General features: G+C 38.4%; 1 protein-coding gene across 12 annotated transcripts in view; it reads left to right on the forward strand.

Moving 5' to 3' along the window:
• DST (dystonin) overlaps positions 1-17,104 on the forward strand; it is a 289,433-nt gene that overhangs the window by 177,617 nt on the left and 94,712 nt on the right. For 7 of the 12 annotated variants that reach the window (XM_063150658.1, XM_063150659.1, XM_063150660.1 and 4 more), the window contains 4 exons: positions 9,672-9,824; positions 11,801-12,034; positions 13,451-13,732; positions 15,453-15,998. In XM_063150658.1, coding sequence (XP_063006728.1) covers positions 9,672-9,824; positions 11,801-12,034; positions 13,451-13,732; positions 15,453-15,998 — 1,215 coding nt within the window. Of the gene's footprint in view, positions 1-460; positions 6,032-6,232; positions 6,380-6,543; positions 6,760-6,942; positions 7,090-8,106; positions 8,341-9,671; positions 9,825-11,800; positions 12,035-13,450; positions 13,733-15,452; positions 15,999-17,104 lie in introns of all 12 variants that reach the window. The other 5 variants (XM_063150655.1, XM_063150657.1, XM_063150667.1 and 2 more) reach the window with 1 other exon arrangement.

Here is a 17,104-nt window from a genome sequence, read left to right on the forward strand (position 1 = left end):
ATTTGGTGCTGGAATATCTGATTCCATATTGTTGATTGTATATACAGAAATGCTGTATGCTGTAAACATGAATAGCATGGTTGTGTTGAATCACATACTGTTTCCAAATACTCTAACCTTTCACAGACATTTATAGCATGAAAATGTGCCTTTCAGGTATATGTTCTATTTGCCCTCTCTGCAATCATTTCTTCTATTGTCTTTCACTAACCCTATTTATGTATGCAAAGCATATAGGTTTTCAATTCACAGATGCATGTTGGTTTTAAATCTTTTATCACATCGTGTGCTGTTGAATGACTGACATAGATCACTTGTGCATTTGAGCTGCTAACATTCACAACATTCCCCCAGGCCTGGTAAGTACGTTTTTATGCTTATCATGCATTCAAAATCAAAATAATATTTTAAACATATGATCCAAAAAGGATGATAATTTTTCTTTTATATTCCCTTTTAGGTGAATAAAGTCATTGCTGGTGTCATTGACCAAACAACTGGAGAAGTCCTTTCAGTCTTTCAGTCTATTTTAAGAGGTTTTCTTGACTATGACACTGGAATTAGATTGCTTGAGAATCAGCTGATTCTTTCTGGAATAATTTCTCCAGAATTAGGAGTGTGTTATGGTTTGGAAGAAGCTAAAGCCCATGCCTTAATTGATGAGCAGATTCTGTTGCAGCTGCAAGAATTAAGTAACGCAAAGAAGCTTATGTCAGAATCATCATTAGCAAATATTCCAGTTGTTTCAGCTTTAGAGAAAGGTCTGATTTCAGAACATCTGGCTGTTAAAATTCTTGAGAATCAGCTTTCAAGTGGTTATTTGATTTTGCCATCTACTGGAGAAAAGCTGTCTTTGCAGAATGCTTTCCAGAGAAACCTCATTTCTCCAACCTTATATTCCAAACTCCTAGAAAGACAAGATACATGTAAAGATCTCATAGATCCCAACTGTGCTGAGAAAATTTCCCTTGAACAGATGGTTCATAGAAGCATAGTACATGAAGCAACAGGGTTAAGACTCCTGCCTGTGAAACCACAAGAAAAAGGGAGAATTGTGCTGAAATGTGGAAGGAGGGTGACTGTTTTGAGGGCAGCCCACGAAGGGCTCATTGACAGGGAAACAATGTTCAGGCTGCTGGGTGCTCAGTTAGTGTCTGGAGGTATCGTTGACCCCGACTCAGGGAAACGAATGACCGTGGAAGAGGCCGTGAGACAAGGGGTGATAGATCAGGACACGGCCTGTGGGATCCTCTCACGCCAGGTTCAGACCGGTGGAATCCTTTGTCAAAATTCAGGACAACGCTTGACTGTTGATGAAGCTGTGCAGTGCAACTTAATATCAGCTACCAGTGCTCTGCTGGTATTAGAAGCTCAGAGAGGCTTTGTGGGACTAATTTGGCCTCACACTGGTGAAATATTCCCCGTATCAACTTCTTTGCACCAAGATATGGTTACAAATGAGCTGGCGTTCAAAATACTGAATGGTAGAAAGAAAATAGCTGCACTTTACATTCCAGAAACTTGTGAAATAATCAGTCTCGACAAGGCTGCAGAATCAGGGATTATAGACAGTAATACTGTATCCGTTTTGACCAATGTGACTTTACCAGATAAAATGCCCAATGTAGAAGAAATAAAGTCCCTTTGTAAAAATGCTGCAAAGTGGTTATCAACTTATGAATTTCTGCCATCTATATTTCATGGCTCTGAGGGGGAACATGAAGTTTCTGGCACAGAAGACCCTGTATGTCATAATGTAGATGAAGCTAAGAAACTATTCATGTCTTACCTGATGGTAAATAGTTATATGGATGCAAACACTGGACAGAGACTTTTGTTATATGATGGACAACTGGAAGAAATCGTCAATATGTTGCTGGAAGGCGAAAGTGCTGGGTACAATGCTGGTGTATCAGAAATAGAGTTTAGTAACAAATATGTAAGTTCAAAAGAAATTCACCTAAAGTCAGCAAACAGTGTTCAGGGTGATCTTTCAGGTGCTGAGAACTCTGGTAATAACAGGAAATGTAATCAATGTGATGATTCTGGGAATTACATATGTTCACAGGAATATCCCCATGTGTGCAGGCCAGATGTTTGCAATATTCTTGGTACTGAGCAATCAGAATATACACAGGAGATGCAGTTAACTACCCCTGCAGAACTCAGAAATGTAGTAAGCAGCACTCAAAATTCCATGATGAGAAATGATCTCAGAGGTTTTTTGGAGGTTTCTGAGTGGACAGAACTCTGTAAGCATAACAATCAGCAGACAAATTCAGGAAACATTGAAGGATATCTTCCAGATGACTCAAATACAAGATTTTTATCACAAACAGCAAAAGAAGAGATTTGTGTGGGAGACATTCTGGATAATGAAAACATGAATGATAAAACATTACAAAATTCCTTGAGCATGAATGATTTGTCAGATAAGGAAACATGGAGGGAACTGGAAAAGTGCACGGACTATGGGCCTCCCACATTTCAAGCTGACAGTAGCAGAATGGTACTGGATAACAGCAAGAAAGATAATTTTCAGAGTAATCTTGATTTATCCATCACTGCAGACACTGAATATAGACTTCCAGAAGAATTGGTTAGTCAATGTTGTGCCACACCAAAGTTTGAAGACAACAGATATGGTGTACAACTTCTCCAGGAGTATGCAGGTCCATCTCTACAGGACTGTCTTTACATCCATGGAAGGCCATCCCTGGAGGATTGTGCTGATTTTCAGAATAAACTGTGTCTAGAGGACAGCACAGACATGCACCATAGGCTTTCATGGATTGGTGATGCTGTCACACATGATGGACCACCTCTAGGCCACAGTAACAGCACAGCACAAAGGCTGACAGAAGAAGAAAGTGATCTTGTATTCCACAGGTTACTGCCGTGTGCCAGTAGCTCTGACTCCTCAACAGAGGAGGGTGATGGCATCCCACAGCTTGAGAGTAGCTGCTTGCAGCAAGGATGTGGTGAGGTGGCCTCTGAAGAGGACAGCTCTCAGTTGGATGATGGTGATGATGATGATGATGCCTATGAAACACCTCAGGGTGATGATGATGACAGTGATGTCTATGATACTCCACAAATTGATGATGATGATGATGATGATGATGATTCCTCTGACACTTCTCAAGGTGATGAGGGGTTTGATGCCTTGCAGGTGGGGGATGATGATACACCAGAGCCAGAATTGGCTGGAAGATCAGTTCCATTAGGTTTTCTGGAGGAGAGAGGTGGTCGAATAACCCTAAAAGAAGAGACCAGCTCTTTTCAAGAACTTGCAGCTAATGCTGGAGACAATGTTCATGTGAATGTGAAAGGGCAACCTGAGAGCATAACTGTAGCTTCTGCAAATGCCAAAACTATGGAGAAAATCCTTGAGGGAAGGGAAAGAACAGGGAGTTTTGGAGCGAAGGAGCTAGATTTGCCAGTTACTGTTGAGAGTGAAGGAACAAAGGAAGGAGGCATGAGCTATTTACAGAAAATGTATGAAGCAGATGTACAAGACAGGAATGAGGAAGTTGAAATGAAAGCAGAAGGTGACCTGTGTGAGGAGGAATCTGAAGGTACACAGGAGGGGGAAGATTACGAGGAGGATTATGATAGTTATGATGACTCTGACACTAATTCTGACAGTGAAGATGAAATGGAGATTTTTGATTCACATAATCAATGTGTAAGTGCAGGAGACAAGCTGTTAATGTCTGTAGAAGATGTAGAAAGGAGCAATGAAAACAATCAGAGTATTGATGACTACTGCTATTCTTTAGGCCACACGACAGGATATAGTTTGCAATTCCAGTCTAACCATGAAAATGGAAAACTATCCCCAGTAATATGTGAATCAATGTCAAATGTTTCTGAAGAAAGATGTGTTGGTCTTCCATGTACCAGTGAAGAAGCCAGACAGCAGGAAAGAGAAGATGAATATGGGACTTGTGTCAAAAGTGAACACATGCCACAAGATTCTGCTGAGCCTATCCAGTCTGAAAATACCTTTGGCACTAAATGGATGTCCACAAAGAGTGAGGAGAATAATGAAACACAGTTTAGGGTTCCAGGTTCTCAGCTTCTTGATGGTACTGTGAAATCTGACATCAGTGTGACAGCCTGCCTACAGCAAGCTGATGATGATCAAAGTACCTGCACAAATTTTCTTCTCTCAGAATGCATTACTGATAGCATGAATAAAGACAATAATACCATGCCAATGCTAGATTCAAATCATGGACAAAGACAGAGAGAGGCACTGCTTGCAGAAGAAAAAGTATTAAATTATGTGGAACAGCTAAAGGAAAGCTCATCCCAAATGGACAATAAATTCCTTACAGATACCCCTTATGCGAGTGATAATAGTTCACTTAGGGACCCAACACATCCAGTCACCAGTTGGAAGCATGGTCAAATAGAAAGAGGTTTTGAAATTCTTACAGAAAATGAAAATAGAGTAAATATTATGGAGGATTGTGAAGTCATGGAACTAAGTAATAGTCCCATTCAGATGGAAAACCTTGGGGAAATATTTGATGCAGCAGTAATTAAAGCTGCTAGAGAAACTCCTGCTGCAGGTAAAGAAAAAGTAAATGTTGATCAAGGTTTTCTTGACATTCAAGGGGCAAGATCAGATGAATTTAATAGAAGTGGTAACATTTCTCCTCTAAAACAACATACAACATGCATAAAAGAAGGTGGCCATTCAGAACTCAGTGAAATTGAATTCTGTTTTGAGAACATGGAAAGAGGGGAAAAAAGTATACGAAATGAAAAGGATTTCCTGCTAAATATGGAAGAAATGCATTCAAGTGAATGTAACACTTACTCTTTTCCCACATCTAATACAGCAACACCAAAGGAGATTAGCATAACTAAAGAAACAGGGAGGCTTAACTCTCAAAATACTGACAACGTTCTGAAAGACATTCCAGAAAACAAAAGCAGCAGTGATAGTGAAATTACCTCCACAAAACCAGATGCTTTAGGAACTATTGAGGATACCAAAGAGTTAAGGGATGGAAGTGAAGTGCAACCTACTGGGAGTCATATCCATACCATTGGTGTTTCTTCTGCAATTCTGAGTAGCATGGGGACTAAGTTGAATTATGGTGCCCAGAACAAGCATGAGATGCTGAAAAGCACAAAGGGAGAAAATGTCATGGTCAGTGACACTTCCTCCCTTGGAAATGGTTTCAAAAAACAAATGTCCATGGAGTCGTTGCAAAAAGAAATGGGACCCTGCGAAGACTTTCAAGTAAAGGAAGGTATTTCGCAATCAGCAGATGTGTCTGACACACCAATGGAAGACTTACAGAGTATATTACAAAAGAAATTGAAAATGGGACAGGTTTACTGCAAGCAGGAATGTGAACCCCTAAGTTACTCTGATACCAGAACTTTAATGCAAAATTTACTTAAAATCGTTGGAAGCACTCAGCTTGAGAGTGAAATGTCTAGTGGGTCAAATCTGAAGCAAATAAGCAATGCTGTTAGAACTGCATTAATGGTCACCACACTGTGTGCAGAGCCCAAGGACAGTGATGCTCCTTCACTGCTTTGGCCTGATTGCAGAAGTCCTGATCTTCTTCATGATATTCTGAAGCATGAATCCTGCAAGCAAAAGACAGCTGATTCAGATGAAAGGAAGAGTGAAACAGACATGAAAGCTCCTGTTCCCAAGCTTGCTACCAATGAACTTCTGGAAATTTTTCAAATCTCGCTTGGAGATGAAAGTACAAGCAAGTTAGAGGAGCTGATAAATGGTTTGCTTAGGAGCTCACAGGTTGCTGGTACTGCCACAGAGCATGAGGGGAAAGGCAAAGGAGATGGGCTTTATTCTCTCTCCTCAACAGAACAATCAGAGCTTGGATCAGAAATCGATGAAGAGAAAACATTGGCAGATAACAGAACCACTGCTTGGAAAAGTGATCAGGAGCATGGGAAGACAGAAAGCCTGTCCAAAGGCTTTACTGAGCCTGCTTTGAAAACAGAAGAAGCAGTCATGGGAGACACCCCCACTAGCATGGTAAGTAAAAGAATATGTGCTCAGTGTCCTGTGTTAGTGGAATTGCATGGATCTTTCCAAGTGGTGGAGAGAACAATTGAACTGGAAAAATGGTTGAAAAATTAGATTATAAATGTAAAATAAATCGTAATAAATCCAAAGAATTTTATTGCTTATTTTCAAGTCAGTTTGGAAAATCTTATTTTTAAAACTCATTTTCAGTTTGATGGACTACAGCAATGTTTAAAGTTAACAGAGAAAATGCAAGAACATTTGGCAGTGCTTCAAGATATGAAAAACCACCTAGATAAACAGCAGACTATTAGTAGCAGCCTGGAAATACTAAAAGCTGAACTGGAACAGCTAGAGGTAAGTGAAGTGTCCTTTATGCTTTGTACTTTTTGTACTTCAGTGATGAGTGCTAAATATAGCCGTTAGGTGTAAAAAGGGAGATTCAAAATGCATTTAAAGCAATTCAGATTTAAACATTTTTCCTAGTAACTTAAAGCATTTTTGATGTATTCTCTTTGTAGTCATTTGACTCAGGACTGGCTACCTTTGCAGTTACCTTAAAAAAGGACATGAAGCTGGCAGAAGAATTCTTAAAGTCTTGTAACAGGGATATTCCAGAAGAGAAGCTTAAAGAGCTAAAGATAAGCTATGACTCTTTGCAGGAAACATTTTTAGAGGTCTGTGATAGATCTTCAAAACGAGCAAAACAAATAGTCTGCGCTGTTGACTTGGAAATGGTATGTTTTTCGCAGTGTGTGTTTTTACCTTGATTTTCTTCAAGGCAATTGGGCTAAAATAAAGGAATTTGGATTTTCTTTATTTTATCCTAGTATAAAGATACATTTATGATTCAATTTAATATGGTAGAAAATGTGAGTATACTACAGAAGCATAAATAAATATACAAATTCCCTTTCTAGTCTAAGCTTGCAGGATTACACCAGCAACTTTTTAACCAACTGCAGAGATTTTCAGACTGGATCACAGAGAAAAATAAAATCATGAATGACTTCACAGTGAATACTAATGATATAGAAGAGATGAAGAAAAGTTTACAGATACTTAAAGTAAGTTCTCTTTATGGCAGGTGTTGATGTTTCAATATTGGTCCTTATTATTAATTATTAGCTAGGTTTTTTATTCCTTCTCAATAATCTCTATGGCCTAAAGAGAGGACTAGAAGTAATTACTTAAGAAGACAACAATTAGATAAGCCAGTAATAAAATCTTGTTGATTTGCTTTTTCACTTGCAAATAAAGTTTCATAGAGTTAGGATTACTGAGAATGCTATTGGTTCTACTTACATTTGTTGCAATAAATCTGAGCCTTTTAGATATCTAATATATAATACAAGTATTTCAGTGATTAAAATTGAATTTTTATGCATTGGGTTCAGAATTTAACTGAAGTTTGATTGCCTTCCAAATCAATTCTATGTGAGAACACAAGATGGGAAAAGATAAAAAGGTTTCTTCATTACACACTCCATAAAATGACTAATGGCAAACAAAGCAGATAAAATGTTTAGTAAAGTTCATATACTTCTATATGTATTAACAATAAAAATTATTTTAGTTGTTTTAATGTGCTTAAATGGAGTTTCAGAGAAATGGTATGGTCATAGGGGCTCCACAGTATGTAGCTGCTGGTAGAATTTGCCACATTGCTAGAAATGGTGACATTCCTGCTGTGGAGTTAAGAATAGGAATGATTTCAAGCATATGTTTTAAAATTTCTCGATCTTCAGACCAGATGTCACCTAGAAATGTTACATCTAACCTGCCATAAATCTTTTAGAGTTGAAGGTCAGTCAGTTTTCAAAAATCTATGAGAGGCCAAAGAAATAGAGATGTACAAGATCGCGTGTTTTATTCATTGGACACAAGCTGTCCTGAGGCAAACCATGTCCAAGTTCTAATGTCATACCTGAATGTGGCAGTATGATTCTGAGTTTTGATTTTCCATGGCTAAATTGTATACCAAAAGCATTTTGGGATAAGGGCTAAGAAGAGATGGTAGGCATACTTGTGGTTTATTTGTTCCCAATTTTTCTTGCTAGTAATTCCCTTCACTTCATTTACAGAACAGTGCTGCAGAGCTCAGCTGTAAAAAAATGCAACTGGAGTCCACTGCTTTTGATGTTCAGTTCTTCATTTCTGAACATGCTGAAGATCTTTCTCCTAATCAGAGCAAACAGCTACTGAGGCTCTTAAATACCACCCAGAAATCTTTTCAGGAAGCACAGGAAGCAGTAACTTCTCAAGTGGAAAGTTTAGAGGCTCAGTTACAGGCAGTGCAAGAGCTGGGTGATCAGAAGGTTTGCCTTTCTGTGTAAATGTGTGCTGAATGTTTCTGTCTATGGATGAGGAATTTTTATACCAGCATGCAATATTGAGTGTATTTCTATCTTTTCCCTTTTTACTACAGATACATTTGTAGCTCCACAAAAATGATATTGATGAAATTTGGTGCATTATGATTTTTGTCTTTCTTTGTTATACTCACAGAAACAGCATATTAAATTGAGAACAGACACAGGTCTGCTCTTTCTAGCAATGAGAGAAATTTACTTGAGGTTTCTCACAAGTGTTGTTTCTTCAGCAGCTCTATCAGTAATTGATCTGAGCTATATTGATCACTGAATTTGCTACTGCACCATTCCATAACACTTTGGTCTCGCTGAACATTTTCTTTCTCTTGAATTTTCCAGGTCATCTGCTTATGCGATCTTTTCTCTAGATTTTCTAGTCCAAGAACGAGATTTGTTAAAATCTGTGTAGCATGGATTGTTTTGACTGAGATGGGTTGGAGGGACAAATATATGAGTGAATCAGCCAAGGTCCTTGCAGTTCTAGGTGTGGGCACTGGGAAACCTGTGAGTCAAGCTGGGCCAGTTACTTCTTCAGCAAGTGTAAGCAGCCTTTGTAGAGTCAAAAGAGGCTGATAAGATGCTGCAGGTGAACAGCACCTCCTCTTCTCTCATAGAAGCACTGCTAGGACTCAGAATCACCACCTCAGCCCCTGGTTTATGTATAAATAAAAATGCTTTAATATTCTGAAGACTTTGTATTTTTTTGCCATTCCAAGAACATTTCTTTCTACTATATTTTTGTGAAAGAAGCATAAAATTGAGTACAGGAAAGGCAAAGATAAGTTTTCTAGGACTTTGTAACAATAATGAGCTTGCATGTTTTGTTCTTCTCTACTGCTTAAAAAGTTCACAGTTTCTATTCAGGTAACATGTTATGCATACCAAAAAGAGCTAACTCACATTCACAACTAACCTCTGTTTTGATGTCCTTTTTTTCAGAATTAATAGTGTTTATCACAGGTTTCAAGTGGTTAAGAGGCTGGATTTTCACTCCTGCTGTTTGGAGATTTCATCCTTCACATATGTGCATGGCCAGACTTCTATTGGGCAATTCCATCAAACATGGTCTCTTTTACTTAAAACATATTTGAAGTTTATCCATAACTTCTGTATGTTCATCTTGCTCTTTGTACCACTGCTATCATGTTTACAGCATACTTTAAAAATAGTTGCTTTGCAAAATTGATGTTCAAAGATTTCTAATATCTATTAGAGTGCTGGTTCCTGAAGTGAGGATTTTTTGTCTTATTGTTCAATTGTACTTGGCTCTAATATAGGATGTGGCTGAGCGGCAGCAGGAGTGCAAGGAGAAGCTGCAGGAGATCTGTGACTTGCTCACACAGACTGAAAATCGACTCATTGGGCAGCGACAGTCCCTTGGCATTGGAGACAGCAAGGCTGAGCTGGAACAATACCAGACCAAACAGGAGGTAGGCACAGTTCTAGTCTAACAGAGAGCTTAAAGAGGGCTGAGTGCAGAGGAGAGTGACTCGACTCTTTTGTTGAGTAACAAGGCTTGTCATGTGAGAGGACAATAAAATAGATTTGTTTGACCTACCCAAAGTAAAGGCTTAGTGGCATGCATTTAAACTGCTGCTTGTGAATACACCCCAGTGTGTGCCAGTGGGAGAAGAGAAACTTCCAAATGAGGAGACACTAGAATAGGGAGTATGTGCTACACATTTCAAGAAGCACTCCTGAAGCAGGTGTGAATTTTGTTAATATATTAGCTTAAGATTGTTCCTGTTGAATGTGATAAAATCACACATGTTTATTATGCTAAAATAATTTTGTGAGCATCAGGAAGTGTTTATTCCTGTTCACAGCACTTTGAAAAAGTTTTCTGCAATGTTTTCTCTTGTCTGAGGCTTTCCATTGCTTCACTCTTGCTTTGTTTTGGATTCTGGTTCATATTAATGTTTCTTGCAATCTCTTTGGTGTCCCCATGTAGCAAACCCCTTTGAACGGGCTTGCTTTCCTTGCTCTTCAGCTGTATCCAGTCATCTCTGTCCTGATAGAAATTGAGTTTGTGATAGTTAAAGGAAGAGTTTTGTATTCTTCTTCTTCCTCCTCCTAATACTAGTTTACTATGCTGTAGAGCTCCAACTCTCTGTAAAAGGAGAAATTTCCTTACTCATCTTGCCTTGCTTTATTTATCTTTGAAGTAATGTATCTAGTTTGTCAAAATTGTTCTTATAGTCAGTCAGACACCCCTGGGGTAGTTTTTAATCTCTTACCTGTCTTAAGGATTTATGGCCTAAATGGGATACTCCTGGGGAGTCAAGAATTGATACAGCTTCTTTTTTTTCCCATCAGCTGTTTGTGACTGCCTAGCAGACTAGTTGTTATTTTCTGACTGACTTCTTGGAATCACCATTCAAAAAGTGCCTTAGGATGGAATGGGGTTTAAAACCAGTGTTTTTTGTATCAAGTTAGAGCTTTAATCCTCAGTGTGCTGTTTGAAAAGAAGCGCAAAGATCTTGGTCACAGGAGAAGCTTTTCTTGAGTCAGGATCCTCAGGAAAATATTTCTAATGCACTTGCTGAATTGCTAAATTGAGCTGCAGTTTTAGCTGCTGTACTCTAAAATTGCTGCAAAATCTGTGGTCTAGAATGAGGATCAAATGTTCTGTCTTGCATCTCCAAGATTGGAGATGCACTGCACAAGAAGGTGAAAAATGGCATTGTTTCAGTACCTGGGGGAATATATTCAACAGTTTAATCATTACAATTAAAGCTCCTCTCAGATAATTGGGAGGCAGATCAGAGGAAAACTGCTTTGGGTGAATTAAAACTAAAGATCTGTCCTCTGTGAAATTCAATGGAAGTAAACATTCTTAAGAGACTGAAATATTATGACTGATTACAATAGAAAAAAAAAATTGTATGCCATCTCTGGCCTGAACAAACCCAAGAAATATGGGAACACTTTTACCCAGGAAAGATGATTGCGATTTTCTGACTTCTATTCAGACAGCTTATTTTCAGCAGCTTTCCATTAGGATAGCTATGGACCAGAATTTTTCAGGAGACTCACTTTACTAACTGCAGTGTAGCAGATTTACTTGAGCCTTGATTTCTAATAAAATAAATATATGTTCTGCATATGTAGAAACCCAACATTTAAACTGTTAAAGGGAAAAAAGTGAGCTCAATCTGAATAGGACTGTAAGCAAACAGATTTGCAGTTTAAAAAACATTGGTTAGATTGTGCTGCAACAACATTGTCAGATGTTTGCCTTTGATTTTAATAATTGTCTGCAATTTATTAATGTATCATGTGCAGCTAGGAAGGACCAGTGTGGTGCTTACAACTGGAAGAGAGACAGTTCCAATAAACTATCTTTAATTGGAAAGATCTAATTAATCATTTACTTACTGTTATTTGCTTTCTTTTTTATCAAAAGGAGATCCAAAAAGACATGAGAACAAGTGCCCAGACACTGGCAGAGATTGTGAAAAATACTGAAGCCTTCTTGAAAGAGAATGGAGAAAAGTTGTCACAAGAAGACAAGACTGTTCTGGAGCAGAAACTAAATGAAGCTAAGACAAAGTGTTTGCTCCTTAGCCAGAAGGCAGAAGAGTCCAAAAAAGAACTGGATAAAGCTATGACAACAGCAATTAAGCAGGAAACAGAAAAGGTTTTTAGGCAACCATTTCATACCTTTATTCAAGCCTTTTTCATGTCTTACGATATTAGTTGTGCAATATAACTGTTGTGTGGTGGGTTGACCTTGTCTGGATGCCAAAAAGCCATTCCATCACTTCCTTCCTCAGCTGGACAGGAAGGGAAAATTTAATGAAAGTCTCGTGGGTTGAGATAAGGGCAGGGACACATCACTCACAGCTGCTGTTACAGGCAGAACAGGCTTGATTTGGAGAAATTATTACCAATCAAATCAGAACAGGATAATGAGAAATAAAAACAAAATGTTAAAGATACCTTCCCTCCACCTCTCCCTTGTTCCTGAGCTCAGCTCTGGAGTTCTCTCTTATTCCCACCACAGATGCCAGGGGGTTGGGGAAAGTGGGCTATGGTCAGTTCATCACACATTCTCTGCCACTCCTTCCTCCTCAAGGGGAGGACTCCTCACACTCTTCCTGTGCTCCAGTGTGCGGTCCTTCACACAGGAGCCAGTCCTTTATGGACTTCTCCAACCTGAGTCCTTCCCAAGGGCTCCAGCAGGGTTCCTTCCACGGGGTGCAGTCCTTCAGGCACCCTGTTCCAGTATGTGGAATGACCCCACGGGGTCACACTCGTGTTGTGCCACAAGCCTGCTCGAGTGTGAGCTTCCCACAGGGTCACGGACTCCCTTTGGTCATCCATGTGCTCTGGAATGGGATCTTCCCCAGGCTGCAGGTGGATCTCTGCATCCTCTGGATCCCCATGGGCTGCAGGTGGATCTCTGCCTCCTCTGGATCCCCATGGGCTGCAGGTGGATCTCTACACCCCTGTGGCCCTCCATGGGCTGCAGGGGCACAGCTGCCTCGCCATGGGCTGCACCAGGGCCTGCAGGGGAATCTCAGCTCTGGCACCTGGAGCACCTCCTGCCCCTCCTTCTGCCCTGACCTTGGGGTCTGCAGAGAGGTTCCTCTCACTTATTCTCACCCCTCTCTTCAGGCTGCTGCTGTTTTTCATGCTTTTTTTTTACCCTATTGCTATGTGATCCCAGAGTTGCTACCGCCATTGCTGATGGGTTTGGCCTTAGCAAGTGGTGGGTCCATGCTGGAGCTGGTTGGCTTTGGGTCTGTTGGACATGAAGGAAGCTTCTGGCAGCTTCTCAGAGAAGTCATCCCTGCAGCCCCCCTGATTCCAGAACCTGTCCAAGCAAACCCAATACATATTGATAAATTGTGGAGAGGTTAATATCATATTTCATTTGGGTAACTAATGAACTGTTGGTTTATTCTCTTATAAAATAAGCAGCAACCTTTATATTAATCAAACGTTTTCTTTGATGTTAATGTATTGTAAATGGTTTATTCGTACACTTATTTGATATTTTGTGATCTTTAAAGAAGATTTCTAAATTGAAATTTGTGAAATTTCATCATAGGTTGCAGCCATAGAACAGCTGGAAGAAAGTAAAAATACAATAGAAAATCTTTTGGATTGGTTATCAAATGTGGACAAAGAAGCGGAGCATGGCCGGAAATTTAAGCAAGTGATAGAACAGAATGGAACACACTTTGAAGAAGGAGATGTGAAAGTTTTGGAAGGAGAGGAGGATGATGTCAATGGGAATCTGCTGGAAATGCAGCAAGACATTGAAACTCAGGTGGATGGACTAGTGAAAAGCATAGATGATAACCTGAACCAGCAGTATCAGAAAGTCAAGGTATTGTTCCTGGGTTTATTCAACAATTAGGAGTATCACTCCTTATTCAACACAAGTGAATTCAATCTCACCCTGTCTGTCCTAGACTTTGGAGCAAGTACTAGGAAGATAATAATACCCAGTGCTAGGAATTCCAAATATATTGCATATTTGTCACTTTTTTGCTATTACTGTAGTTGTTTCCTGCAAAATAAGAGAAAGCATACATTCTGCAAGGTAAATGCAAGTAATCTTTGTGGTGAGTCTATTATTTTTTGTAGTGAGAAAATTGGTGCTGGCAAACAAAATGCAAAAAGTAGCAATATAAATTCATACTCTTTATGTGACTTTTTCAAAAATCTTTGTGATACCTAGATGATTCATCCCCTTTTAATCCCTTGTGACTACAGATTGCAAATTGCTGCAAATAATAGTTTACTGAAACTATAGTTTTCATTTCCTACAACTTTAACACATGGGCAAAGCAGTGTTTCAAGATTCAGAAGAGTAAGTTGCACAAAATTACAGTGCAGCATTTTAAAAATAGATTTTCCTGTTAAGTTGGAAGCATTTAAAGTAATAAGACTTTAGTTTCATTTGCTGACCTGCAGCTGAGAAACCAAGAACCTTTAGGTGTGAGTTGATTGACACCTTAAAGAAAATTATTATGCTTGTAGCTGATAGTATTTTGGATTTCCTTTTTTATTAAAAAAACCCCAAAAGCAACCTGAGAAAATAGGACTATTGGGTTTTGTATACATGATATTTTTACTTTTGTTTTTTTGACAGTTAATCTCTGCACCTAGTGCCTACAAAATAATTGGCCACTGTAGTCATGGAAGAAAAGCATACTGTTTATTTTACATAGCTATTTTTCATGGGAGATGTTCAAGAGTGAAGAATTTTTTGAAAGAATCTATTTGAAATATGCTTTTCATTTGGAATATAGAACTAGGTCCTGGACTTAAATATTTTTATGGGATTGGAAAATTTGAAAGAACAGATTGTGTCTTGATTTTTAATGTCAACTGGATCTGTTTTATAACTAACTATATTTGATAAGAATCATGGCTCTTGATTTTGAAAAAATGCAATTTCAAAACCCAAGTAATAATTTTTCTTCACTGAGTGTAACAAGAAAGTATCAGTACTATGTTTGATGCCTTTACTCCTTTAGGTGTGCTTGTCTGTAATGGTATCTACAATATAAGTAATGGGATATGGAGAGTTTTGATTTGAAAAGTTCCCTACCTTTGAATGTTTTATTTTTTAAATCCCATTTTGAGACAGAGAATTAGGAAAATTTTGATTACACTAAGCACACTACCATAAATGCTAAGTAATCAGCAAATTAATTTTGTTAGGAAAAACGTTAAAGAGATTGACAAAGTCTAGTTTTGCTCTACAAAGTTCTGTTTTGGAATTATAGGGGAAAATGTTTGTGTGATATATGCATCTAGGTATTGCTGAGTTGCAATGATACTTGAACATTGCCATATGGTCATGGCCATATGGAAAAAAAATTACCATTGAATATTTTGTATTTTTTTTTTTAACTCCACAGAAATATGGTGACTAAGAATCACACTTTCACTTAAATTACTGACAAAATGTTGGGTTTATAATAAACAATATTAATATTAGAAAAGCCTTTATCATTTTGATGATCTTTGTTTTACATGTCCTTTACTAAGGAACCATGTGAGAGGGTGCTGGTTGTAATTTATTCTTTTATTTGTAGGCTCAACATGAGAAAATTATTTCGCAGCAGCAGGCTATCATAGTAGCAACTCAGTCTGCTCAGGCACTGCTTGAGAAGCAAGGGCATTACCTTACCCCTGAAGAAAAGGACAAGATGCAAAGGAACATGAAAGAGCTGAAGGCTCAGTATGAGACTGCTTTGGCTGAATCAGAACGAAAAATGAAATTAACCCATTCTCTGAGGGAAGAATTGGAGAAATTCGATGCAGACTATAGCGAATTCGAAACGTGGCTGCAGCAGGCAGAACAAGAACTTGACAACTTGGAGGCAGGGGCTTCTGACTTCAGTGGTATTGTGGTCAAACTGAAAAGGCAGAAGAGTTTCTCAGAAGATGTTATCTCTCACAAAGGTGATTTACGCTATATCACAATTTCTGGACAAAGAGTTTTGGATGCTGCGAGATCATGCAGCAAAAGAGACGGTGTGAAGGTTGACAAAGATGGCATTGATACTTCAGCTACGTATGCTGAAGTGCAGAACAAACTGGACAGAGCTTCAGAACGCTTCAAATCTCTCTATACTAAGGTAAGTTCTATTTATACTGAATAGGAATGACTGCTATAATTGATTTAGCAGTTTGTGTAGGCAGGAGGTAGGTGATGAAACAAACACTGTGAGAAGTTGTAAATTCTTTGTTTCTTCAAGTTAAGATAACAAAACAAGATGCTTTTCCAGATCTACTTTAAATGTCAGACTATTAAAGGTCTGAAAGGATGATACTTTCTACTTTGTGTTATAAGGAAGAAATGAGACCAGAGTTCTTCATTCTTCTTTTCAGGCTTAAAGAGCCTCTGAGACTGTGGCAGCTCAGAATGCCTTGAGTAACGCTTTGGGGTGGAAAGAAATTGTAATACTTTCAGATATATAATGTGTACTTTATGTTACCTGCAATATTTCCCACAGCTGTTTATTTACTTGGCTCCCTACTAATAAAATGACTGTAAAAAGAGAGAGATTATGCCAAATATAGCATGTAAAGTTTTAATTTTAATTTGTATCCTGAAGTAGTTTGTCCTGATGTGACCTTTGTTGTCAGCACTAGGCATGAAAGAATTTAGTGATTTAAGGACAGCAATTATTTTCCACTGCTCTGCCAAGTAAACATTTTATCCTTAACAATATCAGATTAGTGTCTAACTAATGAGTAATTAGCAGTGCAAAATCCTCCATGTACCTTAGAGAGGGAAGATAATCTAGCTCTCTGTGCCAAGTTCACATATGGAATCTGCCTGACAGAACTAGACAAACATCACCAACTAATCTCACATGCCAATTTCCAGCTGTTAAAAAAAAAAACAAGTGTTGTTCAATATTGATAATATTCCAGAACTGTAAACTTCTGAGATAATTATTAATTGAACTATTGAAGTTGCTGTCAGTAGCCTCTGACTTGTGCTATTTCATATTTTTCTGAGATCCTAGGTTCAAACTCCTTAGAGCTTCAATGACCACTGGTAGAGTGTTGGTCTGCAACAGTGGCCACGTTTATCTGGAAATTTTTATCTCTTTAAGGTTTTCATGCTCAGAAATGTTAATTCTATAAAGACTGATTACATAGTGAAAAAAGTATATAAAATTGTTTTCTCAGTTTATCAAGACAGCTGCTCATTTACAGAAGCACATTTTCCTTT

Source organism: Melospiza melodia, chromosome 3 (assembly GCF_035770615.1).
Source record: "Melospiza melodia melodia isolate bMelMel2 chromosome 3, bMelMel2.pri, whole genome shotgun sequence".
Classification (NCBI taxonomy): Eukaryota; Metazoa; Chordata; class Aves; order Passeriformes; family Passerellidae; genus Melospiza; species Melospiza melodia.